Below are 23,857 nucleotides of genomic sequence, written 5' to 3'. Positions count from 1 at the left end.
AGGTGTGGCACTACGTGTTATATCGGAGGTGGTTGATGATGTTCGTATTTAAATATGTCCTCTTACTATACTTACAAATCTACCCCTAGAATCTCACTCTCTATACATGCATCCTAAATGATTTCAATATTATTTTTAACTATGCATCTAGAAAATGAATACATCTATTAAGATATGCAAATCTAAATAAAAAATAAAGTCCTATATACATTTTCTCAACAACGACGCCAAAAACGTTGGGTAATATAATTGTTGATTAAATTACTTCATCGATTTCTCACCTAGGGCTTATTAACTTGTGAATTATATGTGCACTATATATGCTAGGAGATTTATTTATTTATTTATTAAGAATTAGTTCTAAATATAAAATGTAAACTTAACCTAGTCAAGACTAATTCTCATCAAGTGTACGCAGATGTTATTTTTGTAAGACCTATTTAAGCTAAGATCAACTTCAAAGAAAAACTATGCTAGAGTGCAAGAAATTAAAGCACACTATTCTAACAACTAAAATTTAAAGTCACTCAGTGAAATTGAAAGCCTATTCTACTTGAGAAGAATTAAAAGTTTAATCTATTGAACTGAAATTTGAATTCCATTCTACTTGAACAAAAGTAAATATTTAATTTATTAACTTGAAAAATAAATCTAAACTATCTATTCTATTTGACTTGAAATGAGTTTATTCTAAGGACTTTTTGAAATCAATTATATTCTAAAAGCACATAAGAAAATCTAATTATTCAAAGTAGAACTGAAACTTGGAAAGCAATGATTGAAAGTCTTTACAGATTACTAGTGTGTGCATTCTTAATTAGAACCAATCCAAACATTAACAATAAATGTGGGACTAAGTAAGAAATTTAAATGAGCAAGCTAATGAAATAAATGTTTTTGGTGTTTTTATTTTAATGTCAAGTGCTCAAACCCTTTGTAATCAAAACGAAAATTAGTAGACTGTACTTGGAAAAAAAGTATTAAACAAAGCATGAATTTCTAACTAGTTAAAAACTAGATTGAAATGATTGCAAAGGAAAGAATGAAATTAAACAAAATTATGCTATCTCTCAACTCCACCAAGGGGTCCTCCTAGTGAGCATGAGAAAATAGGAACTTAAATCAACAAGTTAAGTCACAAACACATTTGCAATTATTCCAGTTACAGAGTAATTGTATTCATTGAAAACAATGTCTTCAGAGAGTAACAATAATTACAAACTTAAAAACTTGATGTCTTTTCTTTCAGATGGAAGCAATTTACGTTATTTCTAAACTAATAGTTTCTATAAATGTTGAGAAGCAAGTTCTTCAATGAACAACTAGGTTTTCAAATTGAAATAAGAAATCTACTTCTCATGATTTTCTACGATAAGAATAAATCATGAGGATTTTCGATTAACATGTCATCTACATTAAATTCTAAATCTCTCTTGCTTGATTCCATGCTCACCTGATGATGAAACTGTCTCTCTTGAAATTCTATGTGAAAACAGACTTCTATAACTAGGTTTGACTTTTACTTTAACCAGTCAGATTCTCAAATTCTATGATCTTCAAGGTAAGCAGGATAGGTGGATACACTTACACTTGACATTTGGTACTCATCCATGTATATTATTCATCTTCAAACTATCTGGAACCTATTCAACCTTGGACTTAGCTGCAAAAATTCCGATTAGCTATGGAATATGCACATTTCGGTAGCCATAGAAATATTCCAATCAATTTCACAAAGAAATTATAGATTACAAGTTATGAATGAATGATACCTTATGTTATAGTTGAGGATGACTTGGATGACCTTATAACTTGTAAATGTAGCAAAAAAATGTATGAAATAGGTGAAAGGAAAGGGAAAAAGATTTCAAAATGAGGACAATTTAGGGATTCAACAATGGTCATGGATTGTAATGGTATATGTTTGTCATTTATTATTTTCTCAAATTTCTTCTAGGTTGGTGCCTCATTTATTTGACCTCTTATCAATTAACAAATATCCATCTAGGGTTTGATATTTAAAAATCTCTTTCATGCTTGACTAGATCTGGGTGATCATGGAAACTATCCTTCCTTTATTATTCTAGCCTATTGTGGATTTACCATTAATGGTCATGATATTTGTCTTGTAGATTTCCTTTGATTGTCGACACCCATCCTGTCCTTGCTACTCTAGTAGCTATTTTTTCTCCATTTAGCTGAAATGGATTTTAATAGACTCGGATCCCCAGACTCGGAGGCATTAATACAAGGTACCATGAGCATATGAGCCAGAATGTACCAAGACAAATTTCCTCTCTTGTTTCCCAACCATTTTTTCATGTCGATGTAGGGTATGCATTTCTCATTCACGTTGGTCATAGTAGAATTCAAAAAAAAAAAAAAATGTCACAAAGTTCTCTCTTGATGTCAAGATGCTCAAATGCAGACATGATGCCTTTTAGGACCACACCATTATCTTGAAGAAGAGGGTGTTTTTTGGTCACTAACAATTTTCAAACATCGATGACTTAAACATGAAGGAGTGGGTTACAGAAAATTGGAAGCCCATCCTCAAATACTAGCTCAAAATTAGTGTTCTCATGAATCAATGGTTTGGAATCCAGTTATTGCACCTAGATGATTCTAAAACAGGTCCTAAATATCTGCAAGTATGGGGTCGAATGTTTTTACAACTCTATCATTGGTACATCAATTTCAATCCTCTTTCAAAAGTCTCTGAAAGATGATTTGTCAAGGAAAAACTTCTAGGATTTCTGCTTGAAATCTAGACTAAGCCAACCATTATGGCAATCATAAACACGATTGGGAGATTCATCTACATGAATTTCTAAATCTTATGGGTTATGGACAAGTAGGTGATGTGGGTTCTTGTTGAAATCAAATTTCCAAGTGGATTATTGATAGAAATATATCTTATATGGGGTTCCACTCAGTTCCAATAGTGCATCAAATACTAGGGTGTGCCCTTTCAATGCTTGAAATGTCATCACATGGCACACCCGATGGCTCAGATGGAGATTTTTTACTCTTTATCAAGATTCTTCAAAGTTAAATAATCAAAGATCTTCTAATTCAATAACCAACTACGAAAAGGATTTATCAACCTCTCCAGGTAACCCCTTTTCCTCCCATATTACATCTCCTTATATTTTCAGGGCATCCCTTGCCTCTCTTCATGCCTCTCCATCTATAAAATATTCTGAGGGCCGAAATGATCCCATTTCTGACCTCCCCGCTCACCCCTTTCACCCATCTTCGATATGTTCTTGTCCATCGTCTCCCTTGATCTGTGAACCATCTCCCTCTGTCTTGGTTGGGCCCCTATCTTCCTCGGTGGAGGTCCCAGATCCTGTGTTACCATATATGGGAAAGCGTATCACATTCAATCTTCATGATGATGCAGGAACTTTCATCCATGCGAATCGTCCCATCGATCCATCTCAATTCCATCCTTCTATTCCCTCCCCTGTCAATTCGATATGGAGAAATATCGAATTTCTCATGCATAATTCAATGAATGGCCTCACATCTCTCGCCATTCATAAATGCTCTTCCCCTCCTACCCACCCCAGGTTAGTCCTTCCTCTGCTATGAATGTCACCACAAGGAGACCTAGGAGGGGACAACATAGGGATTGAAGCGAGATGGTTGTTCTATTGTGAAGACGATGTCTTTCATTAATGAGAAGAATCTCCATGAAGTTTTCATTTTAGAATCTAATTCTATTCAAGCCCTTAGAGCTACCTTTCTCGAGTTCTCTGGTCATCCATGAAAATCCTATCTCTTAATATGCAAGGCCTGGGGGATGCCTCCAAGAGATTATACCTCCTTAGATCTGTTAGGCCACTGCTTATTCTTATCCAGGAAACACTTATTGTTGTAGAAAGGGATTGATCATTCTTATTATCCATTTTCCCTAGTTGGAGGATTGTCACTATTGACTCAAATGGTTTATCCAACGAACTTGTTGCCATCTGGGACTCGCAATGGGTTGATTTTTCAGCCTTTAAGTTCTTTTCTTGCATTCTTCTCTTTGGACACATTCAAGGATCCCCTCACTCACCTTATCAATACATATGCTCCATACCAAACCCATATAGACTTTTGTAATCATTTGGACCTCTATGGAATTTTATAAATTGGATATGTCATCACTATAGGTGATATGAATTTCACATTTTTGGGTGAGGAATGATAGGGGTAGCGTAGCGAATTGGATTTGATGCGCTCCTATTTCAAAAAATTCTTTGAGGAGAAATCCATGGTGGATATTCATCCATTGCCCCTCACCCCTACTTGGAGGAATGGATGAAACAATGTAAACTTTGAAACGAGAGCTGATATAGTTACCCATTTCATTGAGGTTGCAAAAAAGTCAACCAATTTTGAAAAGTGGTGATGCATAATACACTCCTTTTTTTCGGAGCATATTTTTAGCACTTCAAATTTTCTTATGTATCAAATCTAAATATTTGTTTTTAAATGTTAATGATTTTCATGCTGATTTTGAAACGTGTTGATGCAGCATCAACCCCTTTTTTTAGAGAGCTTATTTTTAACACTTCATATTTTTTAATGTATTAAGTGTGGATATATTTTTTTTTAAATGTTACATTTTTTAACACTTCAAATTTTTTATGTCAAATTGTTTTTAAATCATGATTACTTAAAAAAATTTGCTAGTTGTTTTATTTCATTTTTTAAATGTTGATTGCTTAAACAAATGAATATAAAAATATATATAAAAAAAAAGACAAAAAATAAAATAAAAAATGTAAAAAAAAATAAAAAAAAAATCTAGTAAATGATAAAAGATTTGGAAAAACAAAAAATAAAATAAAATTTAAAAAAACTATAAAATTAAGTAAATAAAAATACAAAAAATTTAAAAACCATTAAAAAAAAAATAAAAAATAAAAAGAAAAAAACAAACAAACAAACAAACAAACTAGATGAATATATATATATATATATATATATATATATATATATATATCTAGAAAATTAACAAAAAAAATTAAACGTCTTAAATAATTTTTAAACAAAATCTAAAAAATACTAAAATTAAATGAAAAACATTTAAAAAACACAAAAAGTTATAATAAGCCTAGAAAAAAAAAACTCAAATTAAAAAAAAAAAAAAAAAAAAAAAAAAAACAAAAACAAAAACAAAAACAAAAACAAAAACAAAAAACCAATTAAAATTTAAAAAAAATTACGCCCCCACGGATATTAAGAATATAATTTAAAAATTGAATAGTATTTAATTTTTTTGTAGAAATTTCAAGTGAAGGAACAAGCAACCATATTTTGAAAATACCTCACTCTCCTAGTTCATTTGAGAGAGTGAATGAATAGCGGTGGCAATGGTATCAATAGAATAAAGATGCAATGAATGCACGAAGAAGAGCTACATATCAGCAAATTGAAAATAACTTCAATAAATCGTCAGAATGATGAACTCATTAACTGTAAGTATCGAAACTTGGGTGATATCATGGGAAGGACATTTCCTTCAAATGTTCATTTCCCTGGATGTTGTGCATCTTCAAATTTTTCCATTATTCCAAATTTTCCTAACAATAGTCTTGTTTGGAACATTGTGCTTACAAAGAGAACCTACATAGAAGCAAGAACCATGAGTCCTCTACAAATGATGGAAGAGATGCAACAATGGAATATTTGCATAATGATGGCATTCAACAATTAGTAACATCTGTTTTTTTTGTTGATAGTAATATGCTTGATGCGACGTTTGACAATTTGCAACATTATATTGCCAATGTGGGATCTAGCATTCCTCAGTGTAACTCTATAGACAATATCGCCAATCCTACAAGATCTATGCATGATTTCTCTTTTGGAACAACACAAGTACTCCAAGTATATTTCTTTTCATAGGCTCTATACATTTGAGTCTATTATATTTTATTATTTTGTGCATCTTTTATTTTGTCCTTTTTTGCAGAACAATATTCCAATGAATATTTCTCAAGAAATAAATTCACAATGAAGACAACCTTTATCCCTTCATTAAGTTGAACTTGGACCATCTAAGTGGCAAGAAAATGTATATGTTTTCTCTCTTTAATTTACTATTCACTTCAACAATTTAACTTGTCATTTTTTGCATGCCGAATTTTAACATTATTATTTAAATTTTCCTATAAGTAGAACATAGTCAGGTGAAAGCAATATACAAGAATGCATTCCCATCATTTTATGGAAACAAATGTTCAAATTAATGCTCCCATTGGATGATTTGCTTCACATCATGCTCAACCTAGAGTGCTGATTGATAGAGAAAATGAAAGTACTTCCATTGATTTTAGCAGAAAGATGATTGAACTTCATAAAAAAAATTGGTCCAAGATTGATAACCTGCATATTGTGAAAATGTGCCAAGTATGTAATGAATGTTATCCTAGTATAGAAGGTGTTATATGGTAGGAAAGACCTATTTGTAAAAGATGTAAGACTAGGAGAGGCTTCCATTGTTTCTCTTGTTTCATCAACATGGATCTTCGGGAAAAACCTGATGTTCTAAGAGTCCTAACCCAAGTTGAAGAGGTGCTAATAGCACGAGTTAATGTAATATTGCAAGTGGAACATGGTCATGGTGGGAAATATAAATATAATGGGCACACAATTAGTGTCCACAAGATATATATTTGATTACAAAGAAGATTACACAACGTGTTTAACAATTTGATTTCATAATTGTGAGGAGACATGATGTCCACTCCAAATATTATGATTCTTATGTCAAAAGACAGTAGGTGATGGATGCATTTATTTACAAAATTCAGATGGATATATATTACAGGGATTTTGAAATTGAATATGCTAATTGTGATCTTGATGAAACAGGGAGAGTTGATGAAGAGATTTAAAGCATCGGCCCTAATTTTTTTCACTCGCATCCATCATTTTCTATTGCTTGGTTACCGAATTAATCGAGGTAAGTGGATCAAATAATAAGATTAATTGAAAACACGGATTCTACACCTAATGAACCATTCGATTGGCCAAATATTGGTTTGTCTCCCATCAATGAATATAATATTAAAGGGTTGTTAGACATGGAATTACCCACTCTATTACCCATTGGTGATGTTGATTGGTTGCATCCATGTATTCGTAATGTTCAAATGCATGAATATGGTTTACATCTACTCAGATATTTTAACAAAAGATATGGAAGCCATCCTCTATTTCAATATTTCTTGTTGAACATGATTATGTGTCATCATAGCCAAAGAAAAACTTCCCTCGTTTCGAAAAATAATATTCATGAAAATGAAGCTAATACAAGAGTACAAGGGCCTATTGGAAAAAGTGTTGTACTGAACTCACTAACATGATTACCTAGTTGGGTTTCCTAACTTTTTTTTTTTTTCAACTTTAATTTTTGCTGACATAAAGTGGCCTAACTTACATAGTCTTATGCCTTCAAACACACATTGTAATCCACAAAATCAACATGCAAAATTTCTTTTAAATGTTATTCAATATCCGCATATATTCATCATTTATATGAACAATACATTCAATGCATTCCACGAATTAGTTCTTCAGAAATATCTTGGAGCTACAAACTTTTGGTATATGTTCATCTTCGTTCCTTTTCTCCCATTCTTTATGATTTTGGAATTCTTTTTGTTGTTTTGATTGATTTATTTATGTTAACTATATCTTCATTTTTGTTAGGCATGAATGGAAACATAGAGGTTTAGTGCACATCCACAGTTTCTTGTGGTTTCTAGGTGATCCAAATATGGAAACATCAGATCGGTCAAACACTTCAAATTTCCATATAAAAAAGAGCTCCTTTGACAAATATGTAACAACCTAGAATCCATGTGACATCCATCATAGAAACATGATTATTCATCAAATATTGAATGATGATCCATGCCTTTTGACTAATTCATAGATTTTTTTCATGCAATCCTCATGAAGATAATGAGAATTTGGTGAACTAAGTCCAAAAACATACAAAACGTAGTTTTCATTCTTGTTTTAAAAAAAATGGGTATATCATTTCATGTTGCTAAAATTCTCCATGGAAGGTTTGTGATGAGTCTATATTGTTCATAAATGAAAAAGGGAAAAAGAAATATGAACCAACATGTAACGATTATCGATTGAATTTTCAGAATATTGATCTCCTGACAATGTGGCAAGGAAATGTTGATTATGAACCTATTGTTTCTTGACATGCAGTTTTGAAATATATTGCAAAATATGCTTCAAAATGAGAAAAAAGATTTGAGAGTTATCAGGAAATGTTGATAAGGGTTTCTAATGCATGTCGATGTGAAGCTCCTGCATTGACTGCATACAGAAGGTTCCTTCTAGAAACGCTTGTTGATTGTGACATTGGAGCACAAGAAACCTGGCATATGTTACTAAAGCTAACTCTTGTTGTATGTACAATTTTTTTCCATTGAATGTTGGGAAGAAATTATTCCAAAAACTATCAGTGCATTCTAATGAAATAAATAGTTTTGTTCATATTTATCAAACCCAACCCCATTTTCTAGAACATTTGTGTTTCATAGAAATAGAAAGATTTTGTACATTTGATGCCAATCCTAAGGAAGATCCATGGAGACCAAAATATTTTCCTACCATTATTCGAGTGTGGACATGGTTTTATGTTATTCCCAATGAGGATTGAGAAGATTTTGAGACATTTGACTAGACCGACTTGCCTTTGTACAACCGTTTTGTGACATTCCTTTAGATATAGGACTTTAAAGTGAAATTATTATTGAGAATTGGAGGAATTTAACATATCGCACATGGCATGTTGATTGAGCTCCTTTTTCATATGAAACTAATGAGGAAGATGTTGAATCCCTCATACATGAAGATAATGTTGAACACAATTTTGAAGAGTTGTAGCTTTTGTTGTGAATAGTTCCTCTAAATAATGTTAACATTTCTGACCTTGAAAATCTTGGTCGAAGGGACTTTTATATTCATTATAATTAGTAGCAAATAATGATGTCAAATGATATTGCAAAAGAGACTATTCATTTTATAAATTATGCCTAGCCTATGGGTGTTGTTGATGACAACTCAATTAGGGATACAATTGTGTCACCATAATCTTTATCAGAGAAACAACGAGTTGCTTATGGTATCATTTTATGTCACTATGTTGATAATGGAAATTATGCTCCTCTGAAAATGATTATTCAAGGAATAGCTGGAACCGACAAGTATTTCCATATTCATTGTATTTTTCATGCTCTCTATGTTTCAACAACAAATGGTGTAAGTCCATTACTATTTTTAGCTCCAACTAGTATTGTTTCTTTTATAATACATGGAAAAACAATATAATCTACTTTGAAACTTTCTATCGAAGATATGAAACCATTGTGCTATAAAAACAATTCTGGATTCATCACATTCATTATATCTAATATTGACGTTTCAAACCAACAAATATGGTTCATCTTCAGGATGAAAAAGATATGAAAGACTAAACTACCGAGGTTATTAATAAATAGATGAAGGATGTGAGAATAACAACTGACGCTAACCCTAAATTTATAAAAATCATTATTAATTAGAATTTAGGATTTTTTAGGATCCTAAAAAACCTAAATTTTAATAAATAATGAATTTGTAAATTTAGGGTTATTGTTGACTGTTATTCTCACATCCTTCATCTATTTATTAATAACCTAGGTAGTTCATTCTTTCATATCTTTTTTATCCTGAAGATGAACCATAGTTGTTGGTTCAAAACGTTGATATTAAAGATAATGAATGCAATGAATCCGAAAATTTGTTTACAGCATAATGAAAATGGTCGTATAAATTTGAAATATGAGATATAAAACCACTCAATGGCCAAGATATAACAATGTTTCAATAATAAATGTGGCACATTCAATATATCTTGATTGATTAAATGAGCTTTATAGGTTCAAGGTTATTCATACAGATATATTCTCATTTGTGATAAGCCTTCCGTAATAACAAGTCTTCTCCTTTTTGTGGTAGATCCATCATTCTTGTGGGTGACCTTTGGAAACTACCTCCTGTCAAGGATAAACATTTGTATGCAGGTAAAATAGCAAGGAAAGTGTTGTGGAAAAGATTCAACATCGTTGTGTCTTTAGATACAAAAAATTGGCAATAAGGAAATGATCTAAGACAATTGTCTTTCTCTAATATTTTAACTAAGATCAGAAATGGAGAACCTTTGTTACATGATTGGGATCTTCTCATGTCACATGTTGATGATTTCTTGTCCCCATTGGAAAATAGTTTATTTAATTTTGTGGTTCACTTGTTTTCAACAAATAATTTGGTCAATCTACACAACTTACAAATGTTAAAATCATTGAATTCTCCAATTGCAAGATGTGTTGCAGAACACACCAGAAGCAAAATTAGTTGATAATGATGATGATGTGTTGGAACGTGAAGTCTTATTATGTTGTGGATAGCATGTGATGCTCACATGTAATTTGTGCGTTGAATCTGGGTTTGTCAATGGTGCACTTGGATATATTGAAGTTATATTATATAGTTGGTTCAAATCTCCCTCAACTTCCACTATTCACTACAATTATTTTTGAAAAGTACATAAGTGTTACATTTGATAGAACTTGTCTAAAAAAATTGTGCCTATGACACATGTTATTAAATGAAATATTAAACGAATACCTTTGAAAATGGCATGGGCTCTCCCTATACACAAATGACAAGGGATGACTTTACAACGAGCTACTGCTGATATTGGAGATAAAGAGATGCAGGGCTTAACAGTTACAACTATATACAGAGTGATATATATACATATATATATATATATGGTTTACAGATTTCACCATCTTTCTATTTTTAACGTTATGCAAAAATGAAAAGAAACGCATATGTTACTATTGCGGGTGAAACCACCCTAGGGCTTTGGGTTGAGAACCCCAACAGAGCAGAGGGCAAACCAAGCAATCAACAAAAATTCTTATTCTACTAAATCGTGTAGGAGTGCCCTCACCCGAATTTCCTTCATTTGGGGAGATCCAGTAGGCTGCAAACCCTCAACTTCTCCTGATGTTCTTGAAACCTGAAAATTATTCAACTGGGACATACACAACAGTAGAAACATAAATCATGTTCATTATATTAACTTTAAATCATATAAATGAATGACTAATTATACATCAATATAAGATTCAAAAATGAATTACAACCTAGTTTGATGCATAAACACATTTAATATCAGAAATAGAATGACATTCCTTTTATTGAAGTAAGCTACAAGTAAAGTGGAATGACATTCCTTTTATTGTGCTCATCCCCAAATCAGATAACTTGACCCAATATGATGAATATAGGCCTATTTCATTTTGTAACTGCATATACAAGATCATAGCGAAGATTGTTGCAAATCGAATGAGGCCCATACTTTCCAAGTATATTTCACCTTAACAATTTTCCTTCCTACAAGACCATCAAATTCATTAGGCAGTGGGAACTGCACATGAGGTACTACACACTCTGCATATCAAGAAATGCAAAGGTATGATCCTTAAAGTTGACCTCTCAAAGGCTTTTGACAGAGTAAACTGGTTATATATTAGAATGTTGTTAACTCATCTGGGATTCCCATTCATATTTATTAAATGGATCATGAGCTGCATTACTAACATACCCTTCAGTTTCGTGGTTAATGGAAGCGCATCTCCCTTTTTTTATTCAGAAAGAGGTCTTTGACAGGGCTGCCCTCTGTCACCATTACTCTTTCTCCTACCCATGGAAGGACTCAGTAGACTTATCAAAGAAGAAAACAAAAGGGGTAGACTACACGGAATTAAAATCACTGAGGACTGTATTCTCACACATGTACTTTTTGTGGATGATGTCTTGATTTTTCTAAATGGAGGCATTGGGGATTTGTCAATCATGAAAGCTACTTTCTCCTTATTTCAAGTGGCTACAGGGATGACTATCAATGATTCAAAATCTACTCTGACAGTTGCAGGATGCACACAACATGAGACCCATTTTGCATTGCAAAGATTTCATTTTACCCTCCTGAGACTGGAGAAGGGTCTAAAATACCTGGGATACAAGCTAAAACCCTTGGGTTATAGAATCGATGACTGGACTTGGCTCATTGTTAAAATGGAGAAGAGACTTAACACTTGCTACTTCAAATATCTTTCCAGGGCTAGTAGACTTACACTCATCAAAAGCATTCTGGAGGCTACTTCGGCATACTAGATGTCACCATCTTGGATCCCCAGAGGCATCCTAGCTAGGACAGAAACCCTTTGCTGAAGATTCCTTTGGAAGGGCAGTAATTCGAGAAAGATTATCGCCTGGGTAAAATGGGATGCTCTAAATCTACCAAAAAAATGGGGGGGTTGGGGCATTAAGAAGCTAGAGGACTTCTCCTCCACTCTAGCTGCAAAACTCAAATGGCAGCTCATTACTTCAACTAGTCTCTGGACTAAGGTGACTGTCTCTAAATACATTGCCCCGTTATAGATTATGGACTGGATCAGAAGGCCCCAAAGACTCACTACAGGGATATCAATCATATGGAAGGTTGTGATTAAAGCATTGGATCCCATTAGAGCTGGTCTTACCTAGAAAATTCAATCAGGTTCAGTAGTAAGGGTGGGCATTGACCATTGGAATGGCTGTGGGAATATGCATAGGGTACCAAATGATCTCATAAATCATCTTCATGCAGCAAACATATCACATCTGAACCATATTGCGGATGCCGACCATACTACCTTCATCCAACAGGCTTGGAAATCGGACCACAGGCTAAACATTCCACATCAATGGATTCAGTATTGGAACGAATATATTTGGGCTCTTACTGAAGCTCACATCCATATATCCGAGGGAGAAGATGAGATTATCTGGGCTTTCTCCAAATCTGGAAGATATACTCCTAAGGAAGGATATCTTGTTTTGATTGAAGACTGCAGACCGCATGCACCCAAAGCTTGGTGGAAAAGTCTCTAGAAGCTCAAAGCCCCACCAAGAAGTAGGCTACTCATGTGGACCATTCTAAGAAACAAAATACCCATGGGAGACAACCTCCTCAAGCAATCACAACATGACCCATTCTGGTGTTGTCTCTGCAAATGCTACAATGAGTCTGTCTCACATTTATTTTTGGAATGTTCTGCGGCAAAGAATCTCTGGAATACTATTTTACCTTCGTCTGCTCCTCACAATACTTGGGAGGGTGCATCTATCCTTGAGGCAAGGACGAACTGGTGCACCTCTGCCTCCCCTACCAGGCTACATAATATCCCTCTTCTTGTCTGTTGGGCCCTTTGGATTGCCTGGAATAGACTCACCTTCTGGAATGACTCACCTCATTGGCCCTCCATTGTTGCTCGCGTATTGGCTGATTACTCCCTCATCCCCGAAGATGCAACTCCCCCTCGACCACACAGCATTATACTTGAGACGCTTGATTATCAGAGGTTGTGGGCTTACTTTGACGGTGCTACACAGGAGAATGGGTGTGGCGGGGGCGCCATCCTTCATATTAATGCACATTACTCATACAGTATTATTATGGGATTCAACAGAGGCACTAATAACTATGTCAAATTATCCGCAACAAAATTCCTCATTCAATTTGCATTAGAGAAAAACTGTAGAGATCTACAAATATTTGGGGATTCAAAAGTTGTTTGTGATTGGCTAAATAAATCTTCTAGATGAAATTCTTATACTTTGAGTCATATTTTGGATGAGGCACTGAGATTGATTACATCATTTGACTCTTTTACATGCCATCATATTTACAGGGAGCGGAACAGAGCTACTGACAGGCTATCCAAAGAGGCTGTGAACAGGGATCCAGACAACTGGTTGATCCGGGAACAACGTGATGGTGCACATTACCAATTTTACCATCAACCATTTATGGATATCGTTGTATAAATTTAATTTCTATTGATCTCACAGGAAGAATGGGATTCATATATATGTCATCTGTAAATATTCATAGTTTCTTTTTTGACATTTTATCTACACTCACAAAGTGCCAGATTAATATATAGAACTCCTATTCAGTATATTTACAGCCATTGATACCTCCCTGCATGGACACAAGGTATCAATGTTTTGATCACATATGTCCCTGAACATAATTTTGTTGAAGATAGGCAATGCCTCTCTATTTGAATATGCTTAAATGCATTTACAATATGTAATTTCCTTTTAATAGAAATTACGATTTTTCCTATGGGGAAAATATGAATATAAAAACTACATAATATTATATTTGTGTACTTAGTTAAAGTAATTTTTATTCAATTGTTTAAATTTTATTTTATTTTTTCTTAAAGGAATGGATAACATTTTCATTATATAGTTTGGAAATGGGCCATGTCCCTTACATAAAACAAACTTGATCTGTTGTATGTCTCCTTTCATTACAATGAGTATGGACCTTCTTGCTTCCCCTATTATTTAGATGTGTTCTATTTATAAAGCTATAAGTATAGATTCTCCAAAAAGTGTCGTTATAGACTATACAATATCGACCCCAGCCACCTTGGCATTCCTCTCTAGCCTGTCTTTCATAAATGTGGAACAATGCAAGGTCTTATCAATTTCTATACCTTTCATGTTTCTCCCCGCCCAAGACCAAAATCTCGCATCAATGGTGCTACCTTTTCATGATGAATCAATTATATTATACAAACTGGTAAGAATTTGATGCGTCATCACACCCCTGTCATCGCACATGACCTGCAATCTGACAACACCACAACTGTGAGTGAAAATACCACCTACCATCCCAATATCCAAGATGTGAAGGTACCTCGGGTAGTTGTCCAACATAACTACCACCACGCAGAGGTGCCTAGGGAAGCAGACCTCCTTAACTGCTTCCATAAAGTTCTGACGATCCATACCCCCAACATACAACGTCGACCTAAAGCCATCGGTTAAGGGATGGGACATAATGTTATGTGGTGATTTATGCATACTATACCAAGTCCTAATATAACCCACGCATTTGCCTAAAGGTCTGCCATATCGTTGTTGGCTTGCAGAATAGATTAACTTTTTCAAATCTTTTTAACATATATATTATTCTTACCATGATTGAAGAAGTTTCATCTGCTAGATGGGAGTCATTCCCAAGAAGCCTAATGCATTTTTGAATAATTAGCTTGGAATCGCCCACTATGTTTAAGGAGTTAACACCATTGTCAAAACATATTTTTAATCCTTACCATAATGCTAATGCTTTTGCGTGATTGTTAGAAGTGAGCCCAAGTCCCAAGCATAATTAACTTATGTTTTTTTTTCAAAATTGATTATTGCCCTTCTGTCTCTATTCTCCCTGTAATTATTTAAATTTGTTACTAAAAAATTAATAATTTATTTCTTTAATATATTATAATATATATTAATTTCATAAAATTAATTATTATATTTCATAGTTATTTAATAATATTTAAAAATAAAAATAAAAAATTATAAATTTATAAATAAACAAATTAAAAAAAAAATCGTAATAGGAAGGAATTTATATATAACATAAAATTAAATGATTAGTAAAAATTATACGTTAAGAAATGTGATAAATAAAACGATTGATGAAGTTATGTTGTTTAATATCAAATCAAGTAAACAATATATTCCGTGATGATGATATTACTAATTTTTACACCTCAAAAGTAAATAGAAACAAAATGAAAATGAAAAATATGATGATATATAATATCACAATTATAAACATTGCTTCTTTTTAAAACCCTTTATTATATCTGAACGTGATTTAAGCCTAAATTTCTTGTTATAACCCTTTATTATATCTTTATCATTCCACCCTCCGGAGGACGGAACATATTTCAGAGCTATTACCAACGGAGACGTGAAAGCTGTGGAAGGCCAAGTAAAACAAGGAGCAACGAAGGGCCCAGCACCGCCATATACGTCGATTCTGCAATAATATTTGTTAAATGTGATAAACTGCCAAAAGTACGAAAGTGAAATGAATTTCATGGATGTCTTGGTGCGCCTAACCAGGGTATCAGAGTATTTTTTTTTAAGAATATTTGGAAATTTGTTGGATATGGGTATTGTTAATTATTTGACCGCATTTATGTTTGTTTTATTTTAGAATATTTTGAGAATTAGCAATCAACATAAGTTTAGGGGAGTTAAATCTTAATTTTCATCTGTATATTATGAATATTTAAGTATATTTCATTGACAAATTATAACAATGTATTTAATCATTCAAGAATGTAATTTAAATAATAGCAAATCACAAGCTTGCTTGAATTTGTATAATTGTTTAGTCAGATTTTTTAAAAATGTATTTTAAATAATAACTCACAAATTTGCTTGAAATTATATAATTAAATTTCCAAAAAAATTAAAAAATTAAAAAAAAATCATTTTATCTATAAATCATTCTATATTATATTAATTTTATCATTTTCATACATTTATAAATTTAATTATGATGAAAATCTAATCATTAATATATAATGAATATATAACTGAAACTTCAAAATTTCCATTTAATTAATGATCAACCCTCCAACTTCCCATAGATGCTCATAAGTGTTATGATAAGTAACTTCCCATAGATGCCCATTATGATAAGTAAAGTGAAGAGACTTCTTCTGATGATGATTATGGGTTGAATCTTAGAAGTGATAACAAGCTCTAAGGCCAAGAGAAATACAGAGTTTAATGAATTAATGAGTTGTTTTTAGTGTGAATTTTTGGAAATTTTTATGGTGGGTTTTTTTGGTCGGGTAATCCTCTGCATTCCAAGTGCCTTAGGTGTTTTTCAGGGCACTGAATCTATATGTATAGTAAAAAAACTAGTTTAAATAACACAAACCAAAATTTCACCTCAAATTTTTTCACCAAATTCTAGAACCGAAAAGTCCAAAATATCACACTAAAAACAACTCCAAATTTTAATACTGATAACAAGCTCCAAAACTAACTCCAAAACTAAGAAACATACCGTCTTTTCAAATTTCCCATTAGTACAACGTTTTAAGGATTAATTAGCATGTTTACTGGCTGAAGAGTTCGAAGTGCACGACATTGCAAAGGTATTGTCCGATATGCTAATGGAGGATAAGACTTGAGGGTTAGTTAACCAATATAAATATTGTTTTCAACAATATTCAATGACCTACTTTGCCCTTCTTGTTTTCAACATTATTCACTGACCTACTTTGCGCTTCTTTCTGGCGTACGAGGCAAGGCCCACCTATAACCATAGGAGGACATCATTTTGAGCATAAACATAAGCTTCATATTTACTTTAAGCGGCAAACCATATTCCATTTCAAAAGAAGCCATTCCTTCTTCCTGTCGGGCAACCTTGTTCTGCATTACTTACCAGAAAGTGTCCAACAATTTATTAACTCCAATTTCATATCTTCATAGGAAATAAAATAAAGACTAGCCAGACAGGGTATTTCAATCACATTGACATTTGAAAAACTTGCATGTCCAATAGCATGTATTTTACAAATATTAATGATCGCCATGAAACCGACATAATATTATTGTTCTATATATATATCATAGATTCCTGCATCATCCAGCCAGTGGCTTTTATACTTCCCTCGATGGATCAACGTTGTTTATTACCTTCCTCATCTCCATTTCCTCTGCGCCACCTTTGATATCCACAGGCAGCTCATGACCTTCCGTTGTTACTGTACCTGGATATACAATATGGCTGTCGTTGCTAAATGCCTCGTTGGTTTCTCTCTTGTAAACGTACAGCCGAGAGACAACTAGGAAGAACATAAAATTTACAAAGCTAAGAGTAGCCATGAATGCATAATAGTAATAAATACGAGATGCATTCAGATTGTTCAAGACCCAGCTGGTGTGGTCCTTTCTTCCACTGATCTTAGCTGTAGCTTTCAGAAAAAGAGTAGTTAAAAATCCCCCCATCCCTAATGTACTACAATATAATGCAGTTCCTATGCTCTGCATGCTCTCGGGCACCTGATCATAGAAGAATTCTAACTTTGCTGTCTCAAGAAAGGCTTCTGCTATGCCTCCCAACAAAAACTGAGGAAGTAAAATGAAAACAGTGAGTGGGGATACTGCTTTCCTGTCACGTTCAAAACCGTGAGCTTTCACAACACTGATCCGTTTCACATCGGTTATGGAAGCCACTGCCATGCATATCATGTGGACGAAGATGCCAATACCCATCCTCTGTAAGATCGTGACGCCTCGGGGGTTTCCCGTGAATCTTCGGAAAATCCTGACTAACACTTTGTCGTAGACTATAATGGATACCACCATTGACAAAGCGAAAAATGATGTGAGCGAGCCTGCAGGGATTTGAAAATGAGAACCCATATGTCTGTTCAGTGTCGTTCCCTGCTTTACGAATAGCGTGGTTACATGGGAAATCAAGGTGCTTGGTATGAACAAAAGTACCCAAATTGGAAGCATTTTGAGCATCAGCTTGGTTTCTTCTACTTGGGTTACAGGACACAGCTTCCATCGACTGGTTGAACCACCCTTGATAGCTGCTTTGTCTAAGAATCTGTGAGGTAGAAAAAGGAAATTCAGAATCAATAATAGTGCAGTGAAGTTAGGGGAAAATTAATTTGTATAAACCTGGATAGAAAAATAAGTCATTTCTTTTGAGTGAATAGATAAAACTAAGAAAAAAACAAATTAAGTTATACTTAGGACAATTATATAACTTCATATATATATATATCTATACATAATTGATATATTCATATATATATATATACATAATTGATATATTCATATATATATATATATATACTAAATGTCTTTTGAAAAACAATAAGTAAACATTAATAGTATAGATTTGACATTAATATTAATATTGATAAATATATACTAATAATAATATTAAAAAATAATTATTATAATAAAAATATTATTATTATTATTTATTGTAATTATTGTTAATTTTTTTTAAAAACCATAGTAATATATTATATTGATAAATATATAGTAATAATAATATTAAAAAATAGTTATTATAATAAAAATATTATTATTATTAATTATTGTAATTATGGTTAATCTATTGTTATAATTATTTTTTTAAAAATCAAATATGTTTTTTTAAATTTATTTAGGTTAAACTTAAAGATTTATAATATAAAATGTGGTTTATTATGGTTGATTTTTATATGGTAATAATTTTTGTCACAATGTGATATTGGATCATGATTGACCACAATTGATAATGGTTGACCATAGTTAATTTTCATATTGAGATAATCTTTAGAATAACATTACATTGGATCATCATTAACCATGATTCTAAACTCAAGACTTTTATATTAAACTCAAAAATTAATATTATAAACCCTATAAATAATATTATACACCAAATATATGAATACTAAAACTAAATACATTTCATGAAAACAAAAATTAATTATATTATAATAATAATAACCTATTAAACTAATTATATTATTATTATAAAAATAATCCTATGGAGAAAACAACCTGAGAAATGATGCTAACACTTCTAACATAAAAATGACTTTAAAACAATAAAGATGGTTGTGACTGTAATATTATCGAAGTTTCAAAAAACCAAAGGAGACCCAAAAATAAATTAAAGATGATTGATTTCAATAATTTCAACCAGGGTTTGTCTACTAAAAAATAATCAAACTGAAAATTAAATTTAGTCCTTGTTGAACTCACCTCAAAACCGGAGTATGAGAAATGGGGAATCTGCCTTTAGCAACATACTCTTTGGGGTCAATCTCATAAAGCTTGGTGGGATCTGATGGCACATTAGCTTTCCATTTACGAACTGCTGCAATAATTACCTGAGCCATCCGATTGAATGGATTTCCATTCTGTACTTTGTGTCTGTAAAATGGAGTACCAATTAAGAATAGTACGAGAGATATAATCAATCCCGCCGTGGGAATCGCATAACCTACGGTGAATCCCACGCGATCCTGGATGTATATCAGAAAACTATCTGCAAACAGCATTCCCAAAAACACACTAAATATCCACCAATTGAAGAAGGAGGCCTTCTGAAGCTTCTCTTTGGGATCAAATTCATCGAACTGATCTGCACCTATGGTGGAGATGTTGGGCTTTGTACCGCCAGTGCCCAAAGCGAGAACGTACAAAGCAAAGTAGAAAATCCCAACCTGTAGGCTGGAAGCTTTCTTACATAAGTCGGAGCTCGGTTGGCATTCTTGTGGTTTCAGAGATGGCAACGCAACCGCCAATGTTAAAATCACCATCCCCTGTCAAATACAACAACAGGTAACTACGTAAATGAACTTAGACGCTACTTGTTTTGCTGGAATATTTTTGAATCCATCACACTGAAGAATTTACTTTTTGAGCCAGGCTCATCATCAAGATTAAAAGATGAGAAATTCCTCGCATCACACTGAAGAATTTACTTTTCGAGCCAGGCTCACCATCAAGATTAAAAGATGAGAATTTCCTCGCTATCTACTTATATGGTTATTTCTCGTCTTTCAATCTTGATGATGAGCCATGCTGCCCAAAAAGTTGATTCTAAAATTTTAGTATAATAGATTTATAAATATTTGATCAAAATAATTTATATTATATAAATTTTTTGTTATTAGATTGTTTTTAGTGTGATTTTTAGATTTTCCGGGGAAAATTTGAGGTGAAATCTTGATTTCTGTTATTTAAACTGGTTTTTGACTGTATATATGGATTCAGCACCTTGAAAAATTTTAAGGGCACTTAGATTATGCAAGGGTTACCTATCAAGCTTGTGATTTCGGTAAATTCAAGCTTGTAATTTCAATAAATTCCTGTGAAATTTTAGAGAAATTAGACCAGTAAAACCCACCTGAAAAACTTCTAAAAAATCTCATCAAAAACAACTGATAAAATTTTAAAGGGTTAATATTTGTAATTGGGCTAATTTTTCATGTTTAAAAAAATATATTATTTCCATTTTTAAAAAAAACTATTGGTGCATAATTTATACTATGGAATTGTTTTACTGTAAAAATGGCCTAAATTATATATAAAGATTACATAAAATTAAAATATATTTTCATTCTTAAAATTTCTCCAACTAAAATACTGTTGTAAAAACACTTATATATTTCAAATATGATGACAAAAAAAGGGAATGTGTTTAGTTACTCAGAACTATGGATGGAAGCAGAGAAACGAGTTACATACCAGTATATAAACAAATGAAAACACTGTGAATGTCCAATAGCGTCCCCAGTGAGTGTCTGCAATATATGCGCCGATAACAGGAGTCATCCAAATGGCACCAGACCAGTTAGAAACATTGGTTGAAGAAGTCACAGTTCCCTCATGCAGCTTAGTTGTTAGGTAAATCACCAAATTGGAGGCAATTCCATAGTAAGCCATCCTTTCAAAGACCTCATAGACTGTCATGTTTAAACAGTGTTAATCCGTCAATATTTACAAATTAAGCCGCCAACAAGAAATTAAACACCAATTTCTGATTCCCAACCAGAAATGTCACTCGTCACAAATTGTGAACAAGAAATCAATCACAGAAGACTCATAGCATATTAAACTTGTATTCAATAAGAAGAAAAACATATTGGCAATTATTTTATTGATGAGCAGAAAGCATGTAAGTGAAACAGACCACTGCATTGCATATAAATCTTACCAACTATGAAGGAACAAGCCTTCCATCTTCCAGTTTTGGACCGGAGAACGGGCCTGCCTTTGAGATCGACAGAGCCATCCATGGCAATTAATCCTTGAGACTCCATGATAGAGCTCTCTTGGAGTTCTTATCCAGCCACTGCTATATGCAGCTTGCACTAATCAGCCTACGAGCTTTGATGAGTGATTGTCACCACAAACTTCATAGTGTTGGCTCCTTCTTATAAAGTTTCTCTCTTTCAATCTAGTGCTTACAGACCTTCCGATATAGCTTGCAATAACATCAATAACTGTTGAAACTCGGCCATGGTTGAAACTTCCTCCAATTATGCTTTCAAGTGATCGGATCAGATTCCTAGATTGCTTTGTTGTCAGTATGATTTTAACTTTATTGTCATCACTTTCATTATTATTAATTTTGATACTGAACCACGTATTAAGTTTAGTTATTAAACATTTATTTTATTAGATAAAATAAAAGAGAGATAATCAAAACATTTTGGAAAACAATTTTATATAAATATTTTTAACACATATAAATAAAATTAGTAAATACAATAAAGATTTATAAAATTAAAAAAATTTGAGAAGTTTATTTGAAATTTATCATTTTATTATATAAAGTATTAGTAATAACAAAATTAAGAACAAATTCATTTAAATGATTGAGAGCATATGTTTTTTTTAAGAGTTTACAAGTTAGGGGTAGGGTATGTATGTATTAGTAGATTTTATCAGTCAAATTCTTGTGCATATATAGGTCCATTGCCCCACATGATAAAATACCAGAATAGACACTATTTATCACACAAAAAAATGCCTAGAGCACTCTATTCTACAATGTAATTATACAAATACAAATATATGAAATGCTATCTCAAGGTAGGGAAACTATCATGGAGAGGATCACATATTTTAGACAATATCTCAACCATAGTCAATATAGGAAGCTAAATGGTTGGAGAGCATCTCTCATCCTATTAGGCTTCAACAACCTCCTAACTAATAGGAAGAGACTCCTAGTAGAGGTTAGACCTTTACCAACAATCACCAATAGTTCAATAATTAAATATATGATCACACATTCATGACAAGTAATAGTTACATGTTCTAACAAACCCCCTTAATAACTACTTCCCATAACCTTCATCGGCTAAGGTCCTGAACATCTTCCTTCATGCAAAAAATGCATAACTACAAACTAAAATCCTTATAACCAAGAAATTCTACCTCTCATCCAACCTAGAATTTTCACCTTGTACCTTGATCATGCAAACATTGTAATATTCCCTTTTCTTAATATGGTCAATATGGACAAAATCTACCCATGATATTTACCATGCTATTTGCCCATGCTATTCACCTTTGTTTTTTGAGGGAAACAATAAAATAAGGTTTCTAGAAAGTCCACCAAGCCTATAAAAGGGGATAGGAGCTAGGAATTTGGGGCATCCTAAGTTTGTATATCTTATCGTGCTTTCTTGAGAAATTGGCTTGGTCGGTTCCAGTTTGATCACGCGACAAAAACCCCGGAGTGATCTATGTTGGCTAGATCCATCTAGGATTCACAAGAGTGCTTCAATATTTTAGCTTAGTTATTTGATGAGCAATCATGCATGCCATTCACAGGGGCTTATGATATCATTTTATGTCTAGACATAGTTACCAGAGAATCCACAGTAAAAACCATTTTCCATCAATGTTTCAAATCCCAACTGGGGTCCATCATGAGGACTATCTTGAATGCTGGTAGTAGAAGAGCTTAACTGAGGTAAATTAATAGTTTTGAGGAAAGTGGATTGAAGGATGAGATGAATGTCGGCTTAGTTTTAAGAATTTTAGATTTGAAGAGAATTATTTATTTTTTTATTTTTTTTATTTTTTTTAAGTACCTAATAGATAGTATTGTATTAAATTTTTTCATTAATATTAACAGTAATTGATGTATTAAAATTAATTATTAGTAAATTGTATTAATATTAAATTATTAATCTATTAATATTAATAATAATTCATATTAGTACATTGTATAAATATTAAATTTTTAATGAGTTAATAATGGTAATAATAATTTATATATTAAAATTAATTAATATTGATAATATTAGTTATTAATATTATCAATATAAATATTAAAATATTTAATAAGTTAATAATAGTAATGACTTATTAA

The 23,857-nt window shown here is 32.6% G+C and overlaps 1 protein-coding gene across 1 annotated transcript; it reads right to left on the bottom strand.

Moving 5' to 3' along the window:
* Positions 1-17,043: 17,043 nt before the first annotated feature.
* Positions 17,044-21,818, bottom strand: LOC149162822 (protein NRT1/ PTR FAMILY 5.2-like). The gene is made up of 4 exons (XM_089437406.1): positions 21,686-21,818; positions 21,217-21,434; positions 19,726-20,288; positions 17,044-18,568 (listed from the first exon to the last, which is right to left on the bottom strand). The coding sequence occupies exons 1-4, from the start codon at positions 21,789-21,791 to the stop codon at positions 17,614-17,616; spliced, it is 1,842 nt and encodes a 613-aa protein (XP_089293532.1). The 5' UTR covers positions 21,792-21,818; the 3' UTR covers positions 17,044-17,613.
* Positions 21,819-23,857: the final 2,039 nt, after the last annotated feature.

Source organism: Pinus tabuliformis, chromosome 5_2 (genome assembly GCF_031772625.1).
Source record: "Pinus tabuliformis cultivar Carrire ecotype Pingquan chromosome 5_2, CPIR1, whole genome shotgun sequence".
Classification (NCBI taxonomy): domain Eukaryota; kingdom Viridiplantae; phylum Streptophyta; class Pinopsida; order Pinales; family Pinaceae; genus Pinus; species Pinus tabuliformis.
The sequence above is the reverse complement of the archived record's forward strand: the minus strand, read 5'-3'. Positions and strand labels throughout refer to the sequence as shown.